Source organism: Bos taurus, chromosome X (genome assembly GCF_002263795.3).
Source record: "Bos taurus isolate L1 Dominette 01449 registration number 42190680 breed Hereford chromosome X, ARS-UCD2.0, whole genome shotgun sequence".
NCBI classification, from domain to species: Eukaryota; Metazoa; Chordata; class Mammalia; order Artiodactyla; family Bovidae; genus Bos; species Bos taurus.
This window is the reverse complement of record NC_037357.1, coordinates 86,704,744-86,722,751: the sequence shown is the minus strand read 5'-3', so window position 1 is coordinate 86,722,751 and position 18,008 is coordinate 86,704,744. Positions and strand designations below refer to the sequence as shown.

At 47.1% G+C, this 18,008-nt stretch overlaps 1 protein-coding gene across 9 annotated transcripts; it reads right to left on the bottom strand.

Annotated features, from left to right (window-relative positions):
- Positions 1 to 8,604: 8,604 nt before the first annotated feature.
- On the bottom strand, positions 8,605 to 15,655 carry WDR13 (WD repeat domain 13). Of its 9 annotated transcripts, none has more exons than NM_001075850.3 (10): positions 15,538 to 15,613; positions 15,029 to 15,108; positions 14,128 to 14,368; positions 13,267 to 13,376; positions 13,018 to 13,148; positions 12,125 to 12,432; positions 11,254 to 11,434; positions 10,781 to 10,922; positions 9,299 to 9,417; positions 8,605 to 8,876 (listed from the first exon to the last, which is right to left on the bottom strand). In NM_001075850.3, the coding sequence occupies exons 2-10, from the start codon at positions 15,067 to 15,069 to the stop codon at positions 8,692 to 8,694; spliced, it is 1,458 nt and encodes a 485-aa protein (NP_001069318.2). In that variant the 5' UTR covers positions 15,070 to 15,108; positions 15,538 to 15,613; the 3' UTR covers positions 8,605 to 8,691. The 9 variants fall into 9 exon arrangements, with proteins under 9 accessions (NP_001069318.2, XP_005228191.1, XP_005228193.1 ...); XM_005228134.3 differs by having other exon boundaries at positions 8,606 to 8,876; positions 14,128 to 14,334; positions 15,538 to 15,655; XM_005228136.4 differs by having other exon boundaries at positions 8,606 to 8,876; positions 15,453 to 15,572.
- Between the last annotated feature and the right edge of the window lie 2,353 nt (positions 15,656 to 18,008).

Sequence of the window (18,008 nt, the reverse complement as noted above, 5' to 3'; positions counted from 1 at the left end):
ATGGTCTGGTCTGTTATATGGACTATAAAAATTCGTGACTACTATATTTTCAATCTTGATCATGCTCTAGATCAATAAAAAGGGTCCTTTTTGACTGCTTCATGCTGTTTTCCTTAATTTTATCTTGAATTTATATTGCAACTACTATTTTCTCTGTCTTTACTTTTCTCATACATTTTTACTTGCTGTTTAAAAAAATCTTTCTGAATTATTTTGATTTAGACATTATTTGATTTTTGAATTTTTACTCAATCTGTGTGCCCAATCTGCATGTCCTTGTCACTTAATGTATGGAATTTAATCCATTAATATTTATCCTCAGAATTTTAATTCTGTGTTGTTTTATGTTTTCAGTATTTTTTATGCCTTCTTGGTATTTCCTTCTTGGTCTATCTTTTGTTACAGAATAATTTCTGTTTTTCAAGTGATGGGAATTTCTCTCTCCTGTTTTTAATTCAACTTATGATTATCTCTAAGTCTTTTTAAAAAAAGACTTTGTTGAATCTACCTTTATCTAATTATCCACAACAGAAATGAAGGATATCTATTCATTTCTCTCCTTTGTGAATGGAGTGTGAACACTCCTATGGTCATACAGCCATGAGTTTGAATGTTCCGAGTCACACAGACTGAGTACAGACACATCTGGGGTAACAGCTGGGATGCGGAGTCCCATGAGTCACACACAGAGTAATTTAGAAACAGGTTAGACAGACCAGGCACAGACACTCCTGTATAACACAGACTGTGGTATGAACACTTCTGGAGTCATAAAGACTAGGGTATTGACATGCTCAGGTCACAAAGGCTAGATGTGGACACTCCTGGGTACATATATCCTGAGGTAGGGACCTCCTGCAGTCACACAGACTGGAGTGTCGACACTTTGGGGGTCTACAGACTGGAGTTTGGACACTTGTGTTCATAAAGACTATGATATGGAGACTCCTTGGCTCACACACAGTCAGGTATGCATGATGGGAGTGTCCATATTCCAGCCTGTGACTTCACTAGAACCTACATTTAGCTCTGTGAACAGTTTGGTGCACATTGCAATCTCCCACCCCATTATATCTGATTGTAGCCTGTATTTCACCAGTAGTAACCACTTTGAAGTCCTTATAAGTTCAGTAGTTTTTATCCCCAATATTTGAATTCAGACAAGAAGGCCACTAATGCTAGAGTATCTACCATAAGTCCTGGTTTGAAGTTTTACTAAAGGGGCACAGATGGTGAAAGACATAACAGTGATCCAGGTTCAAGGTCAGAAAACAGGGCATGGGTGATAGACTAGTTGCATGCCAGGGTCTGTGCTCTAAAACAAGAGTGTTGATGGTAAAATGACTAACCGTGTTTAAGGTCAGGCCAGAGGGTCAGTAACAGTAGTTTCCTTATCAGAGGCCCCAGTGGAAGGCAGCACCACCAGAGGGGAATTGACAGTGGAAGAAGTAACAGGGACTGCGGTTCAAAGTCAGATAAGAGGAGTGTTGATGGTAGAAGAGTTAACACACAGGGTTCAGTAATAATAGACCAGAAAAACCACTGATGGGGGAATAAAGAGACCCAGATTTAGGGTCAGATAAGAGAAGCTAGGATTTTTTTTAATTAGCTAACAATCATTCTGTTTTGATTATATAGACAGAGTGGTGTTGATGTTAGACTAGTTAGCAAATGCTTGAATTCAGACTAGATAGGCCATAACAGTTAACAGAGGCCTTGGTTTAGGGTCAGTCCAGAGAAACAGAGATGGAGACAACTGAATAAATATCTGGGTTTGAGGTCAGTCAAGAGGGGAATTCTAAAATAGTTCATAGAGCCTGGGGTTTGAATTCAGATTCCAGGAACACTGATGTTGGAAGAAATAACTGTACCAGTTCAATGATAGACTCACAGGGCAGTCATCAGAAGATCAGGTTTGAGGTCAAGTCAGAGGGGAGTTAATGGTGGCACATGTAACAGAAGTTTGAGGATAGGCCTGGTGTGGAGGGATTTAAATGGCTGTGTTGGATAGTTAAGACAGTAGATCATTGAATCTGGAAGAGTAAACATTAGACAGATGGGAGAGCAAGGATAGTAGAAAAGCTTTGATTAGGAAGCAGGATGACATTGAAGATGGGATGACAAGAAAACAGGCCCTGTTTTGAGAACAGACCAAGACTGTTACAGAAGTTAACAGTGGACCGTGTCTGAGGTCAGACTAACAGAGCATTGTGACTTGTGTTAAAGTGGCCTGGGTCCAAAGTCAGATCAGAGAGGTTGAAGGTTGAATAGTTCAAAAGAAGCCCAGGTACAACCAAGGTAGGAGTCTTAGATGAAGAATTAATAAGACATCTGGATTTGATTTGATACCAGAAGGGCCTTTCAGTTAGAATATGAAGGTGTAGGTTCATGTCATGTCAGAGGAGTGGTGATGGTAGAATACTTAACAGAGACTTTGTTAAGGTAGACCAGAAGGGCACTGATGGTGGAACTGTTAATAGAGGAGGTCAAACCAGAGAGGCTGGCATCTTAAAACAGTACAAAATTAGATCAGAGGAATTCATGTTCGAATAGCTAACAGAATTCTCTACTCACAGTCAGACCGGAAGGCTGATGATGGTCGAATAGTTTATAGAGGCCAGGGCAGCAGTAGAATAACTAACAAAAGCTCTGGGTTTTGGTTGAATGTGAAGCCTATCATGTTGGATTAGTTAAGAAATTCTCATGTGGTATCAAAGATGGTCTTGATGCCATGAGAGCCAGCAGAGTCTGAATTTGAGGTCATACCAGAAATGCCTTGATGATTCTAGAGTTCAAAAAGGCCCAGTCAGAGCAGAAAGCAAGGGATGGTGGGATATTAACTAGAGGGCTACATTCAAGTTTGGACCAAAGAACAGTCGGCAGAATTTCATTTCCAAATAAGACCAGAGGGGAACTGATGGTGGCATGGTTGAGTTCCAGATCTGATGTCAAATCAGAGGCACAGTGATGATGGACAAATTAACAGAGGCCCAGGTTTGACTAAGTTTATTTTTTATTATTTGTTCTTTAATTTCTCCTTAGATTGTAAGTCAAGAAAATCATGAAGATCAATTTAAAACAGAATGTCAACTCTGTTACTTCAGAATTTCGCAAGGAGAAAATCCCCCAAGTCATGTATAACAACATCCATGATCAGTCATCTTGAATCCAGATGCAATAAAGAACATGAAAAATGTGAAGAAAGAAAGGTGTTAGTGGAAAATGAGGTTCCCCCAAATGATGTTGAGGTTGACTAATCTTAGTTAAATCTGAGCATCTTTTTGGTGCTCCATACTATGCAGGAAAGAGCTAGCAGCAGGCCTGGAAAAGCCTGCTTCAATGAGGGTGCTTGGCTGGAATCTGGAAACTTCTGGGAAATTTCCACCACTCTTTTAACTGATAAGAGTGACGTGATGTGCCTGAACTGTTCACCCAAGCACTGTGGTTTATGCTAAATAGCTGCATTCTTTCAGGGAGTCTGGAAGTTGGGTATGTGCTAGGCAAGAGGGTACCTATGTGACCAGCCCCCAGTAGAAACCATGGATGCTTCCCTGGTTGATAATGTTTCACATGTGCTGTCATACCTGAGGGAATTAAGGGTGTCCTGTGAGGCTTTGCTGAAAGATACCTTGGGGCTTGTGCCTCGTCTCCTCTGGACTTGACCCCTGTGTGCCATTTCCCTTTGCTGATTGTACGCTGTATCTTTTTGCTGTAAAAATCAAAGCCATGCATACAACCATATGTGAGACTGAGAATCCTTCTAGCAAATGACTGATTCTGTGAACAGTCCAGCTCTCTGGACTATCACCACTATCTCATCACCATTTACCTTAAGGTCTGTCAGATGGAACTACCAGGTACAAATGCTTCTGGCTGCAAGTAACCACACTGTCCGGTAACAGTGGCTTGGATGAACAAGAGGTTACTTTCCTCCATCAACAGGACTGCTGGTATTAGTTCAGCAGCTCAACTATGTTGGGCCAGGCTGGGGTCTCTGTGACTCTGTGGACTGCGTCTGAGGTGGTAGCTACACTTCCCGTTGATGCATCTGGAGCCAGCAGCCTATGAAGCTAGAGGGAAGAGAGCAACTGGAGCAAGAGCCTCCTTGATATTATGGAACTTTGACATTTTCTGGGTGACTCAGGTCATTGATAAGGGATTTGGGTTATCTGTCTCCCTGCCTATACCCCAAAGTTTCTCTCCTCATTCAGTGCTCAGTAGCTCAGTCATGTCCAACTCTTTGTGACTGTAGCCTGCCTGCCAAACTCCATGGAATTTTCCAGGCCAAGAATACACTCAGGGCTCCTCTCAAATACTGAACATTACTCTGTGGTCTCTGAGCTATTCCAGGCCCTGAATTTGGGCCCTGGGTGGGCTTTGGAGGAGGTGGGGGTGGCCTGGGGTTTCTCTGAGGTGGAGAGAGATTCCTCATCCCCCTTCTCCCACAACAGGAACCATCACCTCAGCCTTGGGGTCCATGGTTGCTGTGCACTGCCTTGGCGTTCTCAACACCTCTGCTCCCTACTTGCAGAAAACAACCAATGCACCAACAGGTGTGGGGCTCACAGAGTGGCTGCCCCAAAGGTGGGGGGAGCCTAGGAACCTCAGCCCCTCTGAGGAGCAGGCGGAGTCCTGCAGACTAATAGGATGAAAGCTCCGTGGTAGAAGCCAATATTCCCTCCCTTAGGCCCTCTGCTGCCACCACCCCATCACTGCTTCCCTCAACTAATGCAGGGTCTCCTGATTGGCCCCCTGCTCCTGCTCCCCTGCCTCAGTCTGTTTTCTTCACAGTGCCTAGAGGGATCCTCTCATAATGAAGTCAGATCATTCCTCTACTGTGCTCAAAATCTTCTGGGAACTCACCCCTCACTCAGAAAAAAAAAGTTCAAGTCCTCACAGTGGCTCCTAAAGCCCTCCAGCATTGGACCTGTCCAACCTAATCTCCTACCAAACCTTGATCCAGCTATACTGGCCTCTATGATGGTCCTTCTGGCACACTCCAGCCTTGGTGCATTTGCACTGCCTTTTCTAAACCTATAATATTCTTCTCCCTCACACACAGTGGCTCTCTCACTTCATTCAGGTATTTGTATAAATTTCACACTGTCAGAGACTCCAGGCTTTCCAGGTGACTCAGTGGGTAAAGAATCCACCTGCAATGCAGGAGACGCAGGAGATGAGGGTTCAATCCCTTGGTCGGTAAGATCTCCTGGAGGAAGGCAGTATTCTTGCCTGGAGAATCCCATGGACAGAAAAGCCTGGAGGGCTACAGTCCATAGGGCTGCAAAGAGTTGGACACAACTGAAGCAACTGAGCACACACAGAGACCTCCAGATAGCCAAAGCAATCTTAAGAAAGAAAAATGGAGTTGAATTAGGCTCCTGACTTCAAACTATACTACAAAGCTACAGTAATCAAAACATTATGGTACTGGCGCAAAAAACCAGAAATATAGATAAAAGGAAACGGATAGAAAGTCCAGAAATAAACTTACATGCCTATGGTCAATTAATCCATGTCAAAGGAGGCAAGAATATACAATGGAGGAAAGACAGTCTCTTCAATAAGTGCTGCTGGGAAAACTGGCCAGCTACATGTAAAAGAATGAAATTAGAACATCCTCTGAAACCATATACAAAAATAAATTAAAAATGGATTATAAACCTAAATGGAAGACCAGATACTATAAAACTCTTAAAGGAAAACATTGGCAAAACACTCTTTGACATGAATTGCAGCAATATCTTTTTGGATTCACCTCCTAGAGTAATGAAAATAAACAAATGGGACCTAATTAAACTTAAAGGCTTTTTGCATAGCAAAGGAAATCATAAACAAAACAAAAAAGACAATTTTCTCCCACAGAATGGGAGAAAATATTTGCAAATGATGCAATCAACAGGGATTCATCTCCAAAATATACAAACAGTTCATGTGGCTCAATATAAAAAAAACAAACAACCCTTGGGATTTCCCTGGGGGTCCAGTGGTTCCACACTTACCTTGCAGGGAGCATGGGTTCAATCCCTGGTTAGAGAACTAAGATCTAGCCTACTGTGTGGTGCAGCCAAACAAGAAACAAACAGGCGAAAATGAGCAGCTCTGTCAGGGAATGTTTAACAGGAGGATTCCTACGTGCTGTTTCTCATAAATCCTCTGTTCCTTATCAGTTCCTATTCAGGGAACGAGCAGAGCTGCATGCAGCTCTCAGGACTGAGATCATGGGAAACGCTATCTGCTTGGATTCCTTTCAGTAACTCCCTTCAGTGACTCTTCAGCGTCAGTGACCTTGTATGTATTAGACTATCCATATTGTGGCTATTCATAAAATTTCATCCTGTGTAATAGCTGAGTAATCATCTTACTAAAGATATATAAGCCTGCATTTCTGCTAATAAAATACCTTTGCTCCATCAGAGCTTGGTTTCCCGTGTCTTTCTCTCTCTCTCTCTCTCTCTCTCTCTCTCTCCCCCTCCCTCCGGCTCTCTCTTTCACTTTCTTATCGTCGACTCCAGACCACCAGGTTCTGGTCCATTAAAGGACCCCAACAAATATCTAAATAGACATTTCCCCAAAAAATATATAGATGGCCAAAAAAGCACAAGAAAAGATGCTGATTATCACTAATTATTAGTGAAATGCAAATCAAAACTACAATGAGATATCACCTCACTGGTCAGAATGGCTATTATCAAAATTCTACAAACAATAAATGGTGGAGAGGATGTGGCAAAAAAGGGAAAGCCCCCTACACTGTTGGTGGGAATGTAATTTGGTACAACCACTATGGAGAACAGTAAGGAGGTTCCTTAAAAAACTAAAAATAGAGCTACCATATGGTCCAGCAATCCCACTCCTGGGCACATGTCCCGAGAAAAACATAATTTGAAGAGATACATGCACAGCAGTGTTCATTGTAGCACTATTTACAATAGCCAAGACATAGAAGCAATATAAATGTCCATCAACAGAGGAATGGATAAAGATGTGATACACAGAGTTTCCCTGGTGGTCCAGTGGTTAACAGTTCACCCTGTAATGCAGAGACACCAGTTCAGTCCCTGCTCGGGGAAGATCCTACATGCCACAGAGCAACTGAGCCCTTATGCCACAACTACCAAGTCTACACTCTAGGGCCCATGAGCTGCAATTACTGAGCTCACATGCTGCAATTACAGAAGCCCAGGTACCTAGAGCCCATGCTCTGCAACAAGACAGAAGCCACCACAATGAGAAGCCTGCACACCACAACAAAGAGTAACCCCCACTCGCTCCAACTAAAGAAAGCCAGCCTGCAGCAATGAAGACCCCCATAGCCAAAAAAGAAAAGAAATCTTTTCAAAAAAGATGTGATACACATATACAATGGAATACTACTCAACCATAAAAAAGAATGAAATAATGCCATCTATAGCAACACGGATGGAGCTAGAGATTATCACGCTAAGTGAAGTCAGAGAAAGATAAATATCATACGATATCTCTTATTTGCAGGATCTAAAAAAAAATGAATTTATTTACAAAATAGAAACAGACTCAGGCTTGGAAAACAAACTTATGGTTACCAAAAGAAAAGGTGGGAAGAAGGAATATTAATAAATTAGGAGTTTGGAATTAACATACATATACTACTATACACAAAACAGATAACCAACAAAGACCTCCTGTACAGCACAGGGAACTTTGCTCAACATTCTGTCACAACCTTATGGAAAAAGAATCTGAAAAAGAATAGATACATGTATATATATATAATTGAATCACTCTGCTGTACACCTGAAACTAACACAACATTGTACATCAACTGTACTCCAATATAATATAAAATCTAAAAAAATAAAGGTTTCCCTGGTGGCTCAGGGGTCAAGAATCTGCCTGCCAATGCAGGAGACACTGGTTCGATCCCTGGTCCAGGAAGATCCCACATGCCAGAGAGCAACTAAGCCCATGGGCCACAACTATTGATCCAGTGCTCTACAGCCCAGGAGCCACAACTACTGAGCCCACGTACTACAAATACTGAAGCCTGTGCCACAAGAGAAACCACCTCAATGAGAAGTCTGCTCACTGCAACTAGAGAAAAGCCCACACAGCAACGAAGACCCAGCACAGCCAAAAATAAATAAAATTATTTTACAAAATACATAAAAAATAAGTTTTACATGGTCAGGAACATCTGTGATCATGATACCCAAAAGAGCCTAATCCTCCCCACCCTCTTGCAACTCTATCCCCTATCCTTTCTCCTCACAACACTCAACTTTAGCTGACCCATTATATATTTTTGTCTATTATCTACCTGACTCCACTAGAACGTAAGCCTCACAAGGGCAGCGATTTTTGTCAGTTTAGGTCACAGCTGTACCCTCAGTGCCTAGAACAGTTACTGGCATACAGTAGGTGCTTGATAATGTCTGTCCAATGCATCACTGTGTAAAACACGTGAAGTAGTGCCTTTGACATGGGAGATGTTCATAAATGGTTGTCGAACGAATGAATGAATCAATGTACGAAGGCATGAACGAGGAGGTGAACCTCATCCTATCTTGGGTCCTAAAGCTGCCCTATCCCCCATCTCGCCCCCTGCAGAACTGGAAGCCAACCATCGGCACAACCATAGGAACTTTATTTACAAATACAAGACTGGGGCAGGAGGTGGGTGGGAAGGTGAACAGTAGCAAGGCTGGAAGTCTACTTCTGCTCCCGCCTCCAGACGATAACCATGCCACTAGCATCGCTCGAAGCCAGCAGGCTCTCATCACAGTTAAAGCTGACATCCAGCACGGGTGCACTGTGGCCCTGTAGCTTGTTGACGGCGGCCTTGGCTGCCCGCTCCACGTCAAAGAAATGCACGCACATGTCCTCACTGCCAGTCACTGCCCAGATGAGAGGAGAGACCATCAGAAGGTGTCGCAGGAGGCAGTGGGATGCCCTGTGTGTGGAGTCTCTGAGGCGTCTGAGGTGTTGACGGATTTATGTCCAAGGTGTGAGGTCCGCAGGCTGGGGGCCCTGGGGTGTACCAGCCCTAGATGGGAGGTCACCTAACTGTGTTGGTTCTGTGTCCAGAGTGTGAGGTCTCTGCGTTCTTTGTTGGTGGGGATGAGGAGGGGTCTGTGTCTCAGGCTATGAGGTTTCTGGGCTGTTTGGGGGTCTGTGTTCAAAGTGTGAGGTTGCCGGGAGTTTTTGAAGCCCAGGAAGTCAGGGAATTAGGGTATCCTGATATTTGAGCCAGAACAGCACCACCCCTGGTCCCCGCTCCTCCCTGGCCACCCCAACACCCCAACCCCATGGGACTCACCCACACAGGCCCCCTGGCGGAAGGACATGAGAGGGCAGAAGATGCTGCGCACAGGGTGTGAGCTCTGCTCAATGGGGAAGCTTCTCTTCAGCTGCAGGGTCCCCTCATTGTCCACCACCCTGAGAGGAGGAGAAGAGTGGGTTGGGGGGCAGCATCAGCCCCGGGGGAGACAAATGATGGGCTAGCCTGTGTCCCCATCCCCACACCCAAGCTCCTTTCAAGGTTCATGAAATCCAGTTTTGAGACCACTGCATAAACATATAAAGCATAGGCTAGAGTGCAATAGTGGCTGTTTGGAAGCTGTATCTGTTGATATATGTGGGGAACCTCTGCTGTTTAATTCACTAGTTCCTTTCTCTAAGGATCCCTAAGATATCCTGGAATTAGGACATGCACAAAGAGAGGAAATGGCTGACCAAACTATAGGACCCCTGCACTGTGGAACACTGCATGGCCATTCAAAGGAATGAACCCGAGCTACTCCAGGAAGTCTGGGGCATTTCCATGGCAGTTTGGTAAGGAAAGCTTTCTGGATGCAGCCCAGGCTGAGAATTGCATTTAGGTGACATAATTGTGTGGAGATAGTAAAACTCCCTGCTTCAAAAAGAAAAAAAAAAAAAAAAAAAGGAAGGAAAGAAAGCAGGCCACAGCTCTAAAGGCATGCTAAGTCACTTCAGTCGTGTCCAACTCTTTGCGACCCCATGAACGGTAGCCTGCCAGGCTCCTCTGTCTGTAGGATTCTCCAGGAAGGAATACTGGAGTGGGTTGCCAGGCCCTCCTCCAGGGGGGTCTTCCCAACTCAGGGATCGAACCAATGTTTCTTACATCTCCTGTACTAGCAGGTGGGTTCTTTACCACTAGCGTCACCTGGGAAGCTCTGCTGCTGCTGCTGCTGCTGCTGCTAAGTCACTTCAGTCGTGTCCGACTCTGTGCGACCCCATAGACGGCAGCCCACTAGGCTCTGCCGTCCCTCGGATTCTCCAGGCAAGAATACTGGAGTGGGTTGCCAGGCCCTCCTCCAGAGGGGGTCTTCTCAACCCAGGGATCGAACCAATGTTTCTTACATCTCCTGTACTAGCAGGTGGGTTCTTTACCACTAGCGTCACCTGGGAAGCTCTAAGGGGGCTCTAAAACATTTTACAGCTCAGTTTGCTCATCTATAAAATAGACGTGAAAATAGCACCCACCACATAGGATTTTTGCGAGGATTAAATGAGGTGATATGTATAAGGTGCTTTGAACACAGCCTAGCCCCACTAATTGCTATGAACATGGTAACTACTGCTATTACTATTACTTCTCCTTTTGCATTACTGCTCCTATTGACGTTGCTGTTATCATATTAGGAGACCAGACCTCCACCCTCTAGGAAGTTAATCTCCACCCTCCACGGCTCAGTCTGCTGGGAACAGAAGGCTCTCATGCCAGTCTAATAGAGGGAACAGGCTCCCCACCTCTAGGTGGCACAGAAAGGAGACTCACCTGTAGAGGAGCAGCTTGTTGAGGCAAGCGTTGATGAGTAGTGAGGGGTCCCGGGCCTCACGGCTGACCCAGGAGCGGGCAGAGATGCTGGTCACAGGGCTGCCCTCATGTACCACCAGTCGCTTGGCTTTGGTCAGCTTCCCTGTGGCAGCAGAGAGAGAGGAGGCAGAGGTGAGGGCTAGGGCTGTGCACGGGGAGGGTGGGAGTACAAGCACCTGGATGCAGGCCAGGGGCCTGCCTGTGCGTGCTAAGTTGCTTCAGCTGTGTCCAACTCTTTGCGACCCTATGGGCTGATCCTGCCAGGCTCCTCTGTCCATGGGATTCTCCAAGCAAGAATACTAGAGTGGGTTGCCATGCCCTCCTCCAGGGGATTTTCCCAACCCAAGTATGGAACCTGCGTCTCCTGCAGCTCCTGCACTGCAGGCGGATTCTTTTCCACTGAGCCACCAGGAAAAGCCCGGGTGCCTGCCTACCTGTGGCCATGTCAAAGAGGAAGGAGAAAACACTGCCGCGGTCATCACCCGCCCAGAGCAGCCGGCCAGGGGCATCAAAGGACAGAGCAAGGACGCGGCCCGTCAGCTTGCTGGAACCACCCTTCACTTTCTTGCCCGTGGAGATGTTCATGACGTGCACATTGTGCTTGGCATTCCCCACCTGTGGGTAAGACCCATGCACCATCACCCTGCTCCCAGCTAGTCCTTCCTTGAGGCTGCAGTTGATGGGATTGGCTGATCCCTGTGCCCTCTTATTATAGGAGGGTGGGTCGGTAGGCTGCAAGGTGACCCAGGCTGGTAATCCTCCCCAGCTGGTCCCTCTTGCAATTTGACCAGAACAGACAGCTGCTCCCAGAACTAAAGGGAACTGCCTGGTCCTTCTTGGAGTCTTCGACTATTCTAGGATGGCAGCTGCTGCTGCAGCTGAAAGGATCCCAGAGCACAGGCTCATGGGGCCAACTCCCCCTACTCCCTGCTCAGGGCTGGGCCAGACTTTTCATTTCCTTCCCCTGCCCTCTGACTCTCCATCCAGGTCAGACCACCAAAAAGCTGCCACTGAGACAAGGTTTCCAACCAGTAACCCTGCTCCCCAGCCAGCAACCCCCGCAGTTGGCAAATGGCAGGACTACTGCTGATGGGGCCATGACCCTAGCCACAGACTGCCCCATCCCCACAGTGAGCCCACCCCAGTCCAAGAACTGAGACCACAGTCCTGCCTTGTTTCCCTCTGAATCTGGCCAAAGGAGGGTGGAGGTGATGGACTAGAGGGGACTCCTTATCCCCATTCCCTGAGATACGCCCTCCCGGCTTGGCATCCCTCCCTTGGTGAGGGGGCGCCCTGGAGCCTGACCACAGTAAGGTTGTTGTTGACCGGCTGGAAGGTGCAGCAGAGCAGTTCGGCGCCGTCAGGGTCAGGGATCTCCCGGATGCAGCGGCCATCCTCAGAGGCCCAGATGCGCATGGTGGCATCAAGGGAGGTGGACACAAGGATGTCATTGGAGAGAGACCAGGCAAAGTCGGAGACCCCGCGCGTGTGGCCCCGCAGCACTCGGAGCACAGTGGGCGGGGCAGGTACCAGCTGGCACAGTGAGATGCTGCCATCAAGTGAGCAACAGGCCAGGCGATGCCGGTCATCATTGGCGAAGCGCACCCTGGGGACTGCAAGGCCAAGGAACCATTTGGGAGAGTCAGCATGCTCACCGAGTGCTTTCATTTATGGAAGCTTCTGACCTCTGAGCTGGGGGCCAGGAACCACTGCACCAGGCACAGTGGCCTCAGAAAAGGGCTTTCCTTGGCTGAGAAAGAGAGTTGGAACCTGGAAGGCCCTCTGCCAAAAACTCCCTAAATCTTGGCAGGTACCTTATGGACTGTAAATGACTTCTGTAGTGTGAAATGGCTTCCACATCTCAGTTAGCACTTTCTAATTACCAAGGTCTTGGCAGTTTGCAAAACCCACTCTGCCCTTTGCAAGAGGATTTCTCTGCAGCAGAGACTTTAAGCTCCTTCAAGTGACTCACAACCCCAGAAGCCAAGTGCTCTTTTAAGCTGTTCAGTCCTTTTATGGTAGATAAAGTAACCAAGGCTTTGCAGATCACTTTGCTTTTAGGTTTGCGAAAAATTTGATGTATGGGAACTGCCCCACCAGAGATGGGCCCAAGACTCTGCATTCCAGAAAAGGAGGCACTGGGTTGCTGTCAGTTTGGGCAAATGCATGGTGATGGGACCCGCCATCCACTGGCTCACCTGCCTCATCCACGTGCTGGTCGAAAACATGGTACATGCCCGCAAAGGCATAGTTCTCGCTCAGCGATGTGTCCCCAGCCATGGCTCGACTTGCTTCTGCCGCTGAGGTGGGCACCACGCTGCCTGGGGGCCTAGGCCCCAATAGGAGTGAGGGGTAAGAGAAGGGAGGTACTAGCGGGTGGCCTTTCGTTGTCCCGGGGCCCCTCCCCTCCTCACAAACCTCTTCTTTCAGGTGCCCCTGGTGCATACCTGTCCTCGTAGACAGCACGGTTCATCTGTGCTTGCAGTTGGTAGGAGCCTCGGCTGACGGAGCGGCGGTGCCCACGGGCCCCCAAGGCCCGAGGATCATCTTCAAAGTCCTGGCAACAGAGGGTCAGAGTGGACAGACCTTGCAAACAGCCCTCAAGAACCTATAAGGTCTAGAGTCTTCAAAATATATCCAGAACCATGGGAACTTCCTGGGGGTTCAGTGGTTAAGACCACACTTCCACTGTGAGGGCATGGGTTCAATACCTGGTTGGAGAACTAAGACCCCATATGCCAGAACCAGATTCCTTCTCACCCCTTCCACAGCCACCACTGCTGGCACTACTGTGGTGGCCTCTGTATTAGTTCCCTTGCTCTTGCCCGGCTCAGAAGATATTCAACAAATGTTCTTTGAACAAAGAATGAACACTTTTCCACCAGAAAACCACTTGATTTAGTCTCTTGCCTCATTCAAGTCTCAGCTCAATTGTCACCTCAGAAAGGCCTTCCCTGATCATCTCCATTAGAAACAGCTTTTTTCTGTCCCCCACACCAGTCCCGTTTCATTCCCCAAGTCCGCTTTATTTTCCCATGTTAGCACTCCTCACTACAAGCCATGGTAGTTATTCATTTATCTGGTTTGCTACGTTTATTGACCTATTTATTTCATTTATTGCCTGTTAATCAACCTATTTACCTTATTTGTATTTGTTGATTTATATCATACATTATCTCTTTTTGCCTTCTGCTCATCCTAAGAGCCTAAAACAGTGCCTGGCACATAGCAGGTGCTTGACAAGTCTGTTGAATGAATAAATATGGAGGCAGGTAGTAAACACAGCAGGTGCATGGGGAGGAGCTCACCTCCATGCGGTCAAGGGTAGTGCGGCTGCTGCGGACGATGCTGTTGCTATAGGCACGAGCACTGCCTGGCTCAGAGAGGGGCCCGTAACGCTGGCCCAGCAGCTGCCCACGCAGCCTCAGGTACTGCCGACGCAACGCTGGAGGGTGCCCAGCTTTGGCATTCTCTCGCAGTAGCTGGCTGCGCCGTCGGATATATTGCGTCCGAAACTGTGGAAACGTTGGTGTGCGGTACGCGTTGTACCTGCGATGGCAGGAGGCAAGGCGGGCAGCAGGCACAGGACAGAGGGAGTCAATCAACTCAAGGGATAGGGAAGGAGAATGAGGTGTGTGTAAGGATGGCAAGTGGTCAGAAGTGGTGATGGGGGTCTCTCTCGTGCTGTAATGAGGGTGAGTCCACAAAAGTAATGGGCATGGCAAGAAGGTCCGTGTGGGTACAATGGAGGCAGTCTGCAATTTTGCTGGAAGTGGTATGGGGTGACTGAGTCAATGTAGACAATGGTAGGGGCCAATCTGACATGGTGTGGGAGTTAGTGTGGGGAATGGTGGGGGTCAGTATGGGATGGCGACTGGGTGAGGCTGGGGAAATGATGGTGGTAAAAGAAGTCTGGAGGCAAAAGTGGGAACAGGATGTCACTAGCCTGGGCTCTAGCACCCCCTCCCAAGGTTCTAATACCAGACGCTTTGCGCATGCCCACATGTGACTGCATTCTCCTAGCATGCTCTTTAACGACCCTCTCTGGCCAGTCATTCTCTCAAGCCCCGCACGCTACTACTGCACATGCTCACCTCCGGCAAGCCCACTCAGCCGCAAAAGGCAAGTCCTCTGCCCAGCCTCATTTATTGCCACTGCGCATGCACCACAATAACTTCCGCTCCCACGAACTCCGACCCCACCCCTCACCTCGCGTCTACTGCTAAGACCTGCTGCCACACCGCGGCCATTCCCTGGCCTCCTCTTCCGGCGTGTCCGCCCGCGGGAGCCTGCAGGACAAGGGCCTGGAATGTCAGCGTCTCAAGTGAAGAGATCTAGTTCTGCCCCTTCTGCCAGGCGATCGTTGCCATAGACACAAAGTCCCTCCAGTCCACGATGTCGCGAAATCCCACCCGGCTGTTAGCATGGTCACCACCCCAGTCCTGCCCTTCCCAGGCAGCGCCCGGGTGACTCATAGCGGCGATTCAGATCTGACCCCGCCCTTCCCGATCACCATAGCAACGCCCCTCCCCCACCTAGTAATCCTTGTCGGCACTCCCCAACCATCTTGCCCCCTCCCACCCCACGCATTCCCTTCCCGGGTCCAAGAGCAGGACCCGGGATCAGGGACCACCTCCGGGGCTGCCTCCCGCTCTTGAGGCTCCCGGGGCGGCCCTGAAACCAGTGTCACCCTTCTCTCCTCTCTCTCTCTCTCTCACAGGCTCCAGTAAGATGGCTGCCTGCTGCCAGGAAGAGCCGCCGAGCGCGGAGCAAGTCGATAGGAATCCTCCCCAGGGCGTGGGAGAAACCACGCAGGCGCATTAAGGAAGAGGCACTTTTGGCACAAGGATGGAGGCTCCGCCCTTTTAAGGTCTATTCACCCCCAGTCCCTAATGGCATTTAGGTACACAAGAACAACGTCCAGGGAGGACCGGGACGGGGCAAGTATGCGAATTACCCACTAAAAATCAGAAATATTACTTTTAAAAAAGACTTTATTTTGAAAAGAGCGACATAAGCTGCTTTTCAGCAGTACAAGCTTCACCAAGCAAGATTAGAAGTGCAGAATATAAAATAGTCACACATGCAGAGGCCCCTAGAAAGTTCTCCAATTCTTAGGTGACTGATGGGCCTTCAGACATGCCCAGAGTAAGAAGAGTACTTTCTGTGTGTCTGTGATGGAGTGGCGGGGTGGGCTTAGATACTCCCAGGAAGCTTGGTCTGGGTGTCTCTAGAGATAGGAGACATAATTATGTACTACAGGCTTTGGGGTTTGGATCCCAGGAGGCCACCTGAATCATCCTTATTTCAACTGCAACAGGAAGTTGCATCTGTATTCATCTTAACGTGATCAGGTTGTACAGTGTATGGAGTTGGACTACAATGTTTAGTAGCTTCCTGTTGTTGTTCAGTTGCTCAGTCGTGTCCAACTCTTTGAGACTCTATGGACTGCAGCACTTCAGGCTTCCCTGTCCTTTGCTATCTCCTAAAGCTTGCTCAGGCTCATGTCCATCGAGTCAGTGATGCCATCCAACCATCTTGTCCTCTGTCGTCTGCTTCTCCTCCTGCCTCCAATCTTTCCCAGCATCAGCCTCTTTTCTAATGAGTTGGCTCATCACACCAGGTGGCCAAAGTATTGGAGCTTCAGCTTCAGCATCAGTCCTTCCAATGAATATTCAGGGTTGATTTCCTTTAGGGTTGACTGGTTTGATCTCCTTGCAGTCCAAGGGACTCTCAAGAGTCTTCTGCAACACCACAGTTCAAAAGCATCAATTCTTTGGCGCTTCTTTATGGTCCAACTCTCACATCCACACATGACTACTGGAAAAACCATAGCTTTGACTAGATGGACCTTTGCATACTTTTTGTATGCAAAGTAATGTTTCTGCTATTTAATATGCTGTCTAGGTTTGTCATAGCTTTTCTTCCAAGGAGCAAGCCTATGTAAGGGCTTAACAGATCTTAACTGATACAGTTCTCAAAAATGTTGTTCAGATTATTGTTTGTTATTAAAGTAGTGTTATTTTCACACTATTTATATAATACAATAATCTGAACAGTATTTTTTAAAGCAACCTTAAATGCGGCTGCTGCTGCTGCTAAGTCACTGGCAGCCTACCAGGCTCCTCCGTCCATGGGATTTTCCAGGCAAGAGTACTGGAGTGGGTTGCCAGTGCCTTCTCCAAACGTTAAATGAGACAGAGCCAAAAACGTATTGCCCTTTGTGTTCTAACAACCTCCCTTGTCCATGTAACTAAGCTATGTGTGGTCTTTTCAGGATGTTGAACACCATTTTGTTTCATGATTGCTAAAGAATAAACTATTTTGCTGCACAAACGTGTAACCACTAACATTTATTGGACAACATGCTAGATACTGTTTAAGATGATTTATATGTATTAATCCACTTAATCCTAATAACTGAATGTTTTGGGTCCCTTTACTATCCCTATTTTACAGCCAAGGAAACCCAAAGCCCAAGGGTGACATTTTGTTGCACCAGACCACTATTTGTGGCCAGCATTGGGTTTACAGTTGGCCCTTGAACAAAACAGGTTTGAACTGTGTGGGCCCCCTTATATGTAGATTTTTTTTTCAAGAAATATTACAGTATTACGTCATTTGTGCTTGGTTGAATCAATAGATGCATAACTGTGGATACAGAGGACCAATTATGGGACTTGAGCATCTGTGGATTTTATTATCCATGGCAGGTCCTGGAACCCATCCCCCACAGACACCCCTGATGAACAACTGTAATTGCCAGTTCTTTTTTTTTTTTTTTTTTTGCCATAATGAATGATACAACCAATACCTTTCCTGTTCTCCTTGACCCTCCCTAGACAGCACTCCACACCTTCATCCCACCATTCAGCTTCCATAGAAACACTGTGGGAAGAAATCACAGGAGAGTCAGGGATAGCAAGGAGATCTACTGTCTTCCTGCCAGAATTGTTTTGTTCTTGTTGTTTTTACAATTCATGTTAAAATTTCAAAAATTATTTTAGAACTTCATTCGTGATACTAGATAAAACCACCTAATGACAGGGTTGTTATAAATTAGCTATTTATGTGTAAAACATGTTTATAAGGACACCTGTTGTGAGAACATTTGCTGTCATTCCAGGAAGTAGTACAGTACTTTTCAGAAGGCACTACAACCTGGCCACTGCCACAGTCTCTGACAACT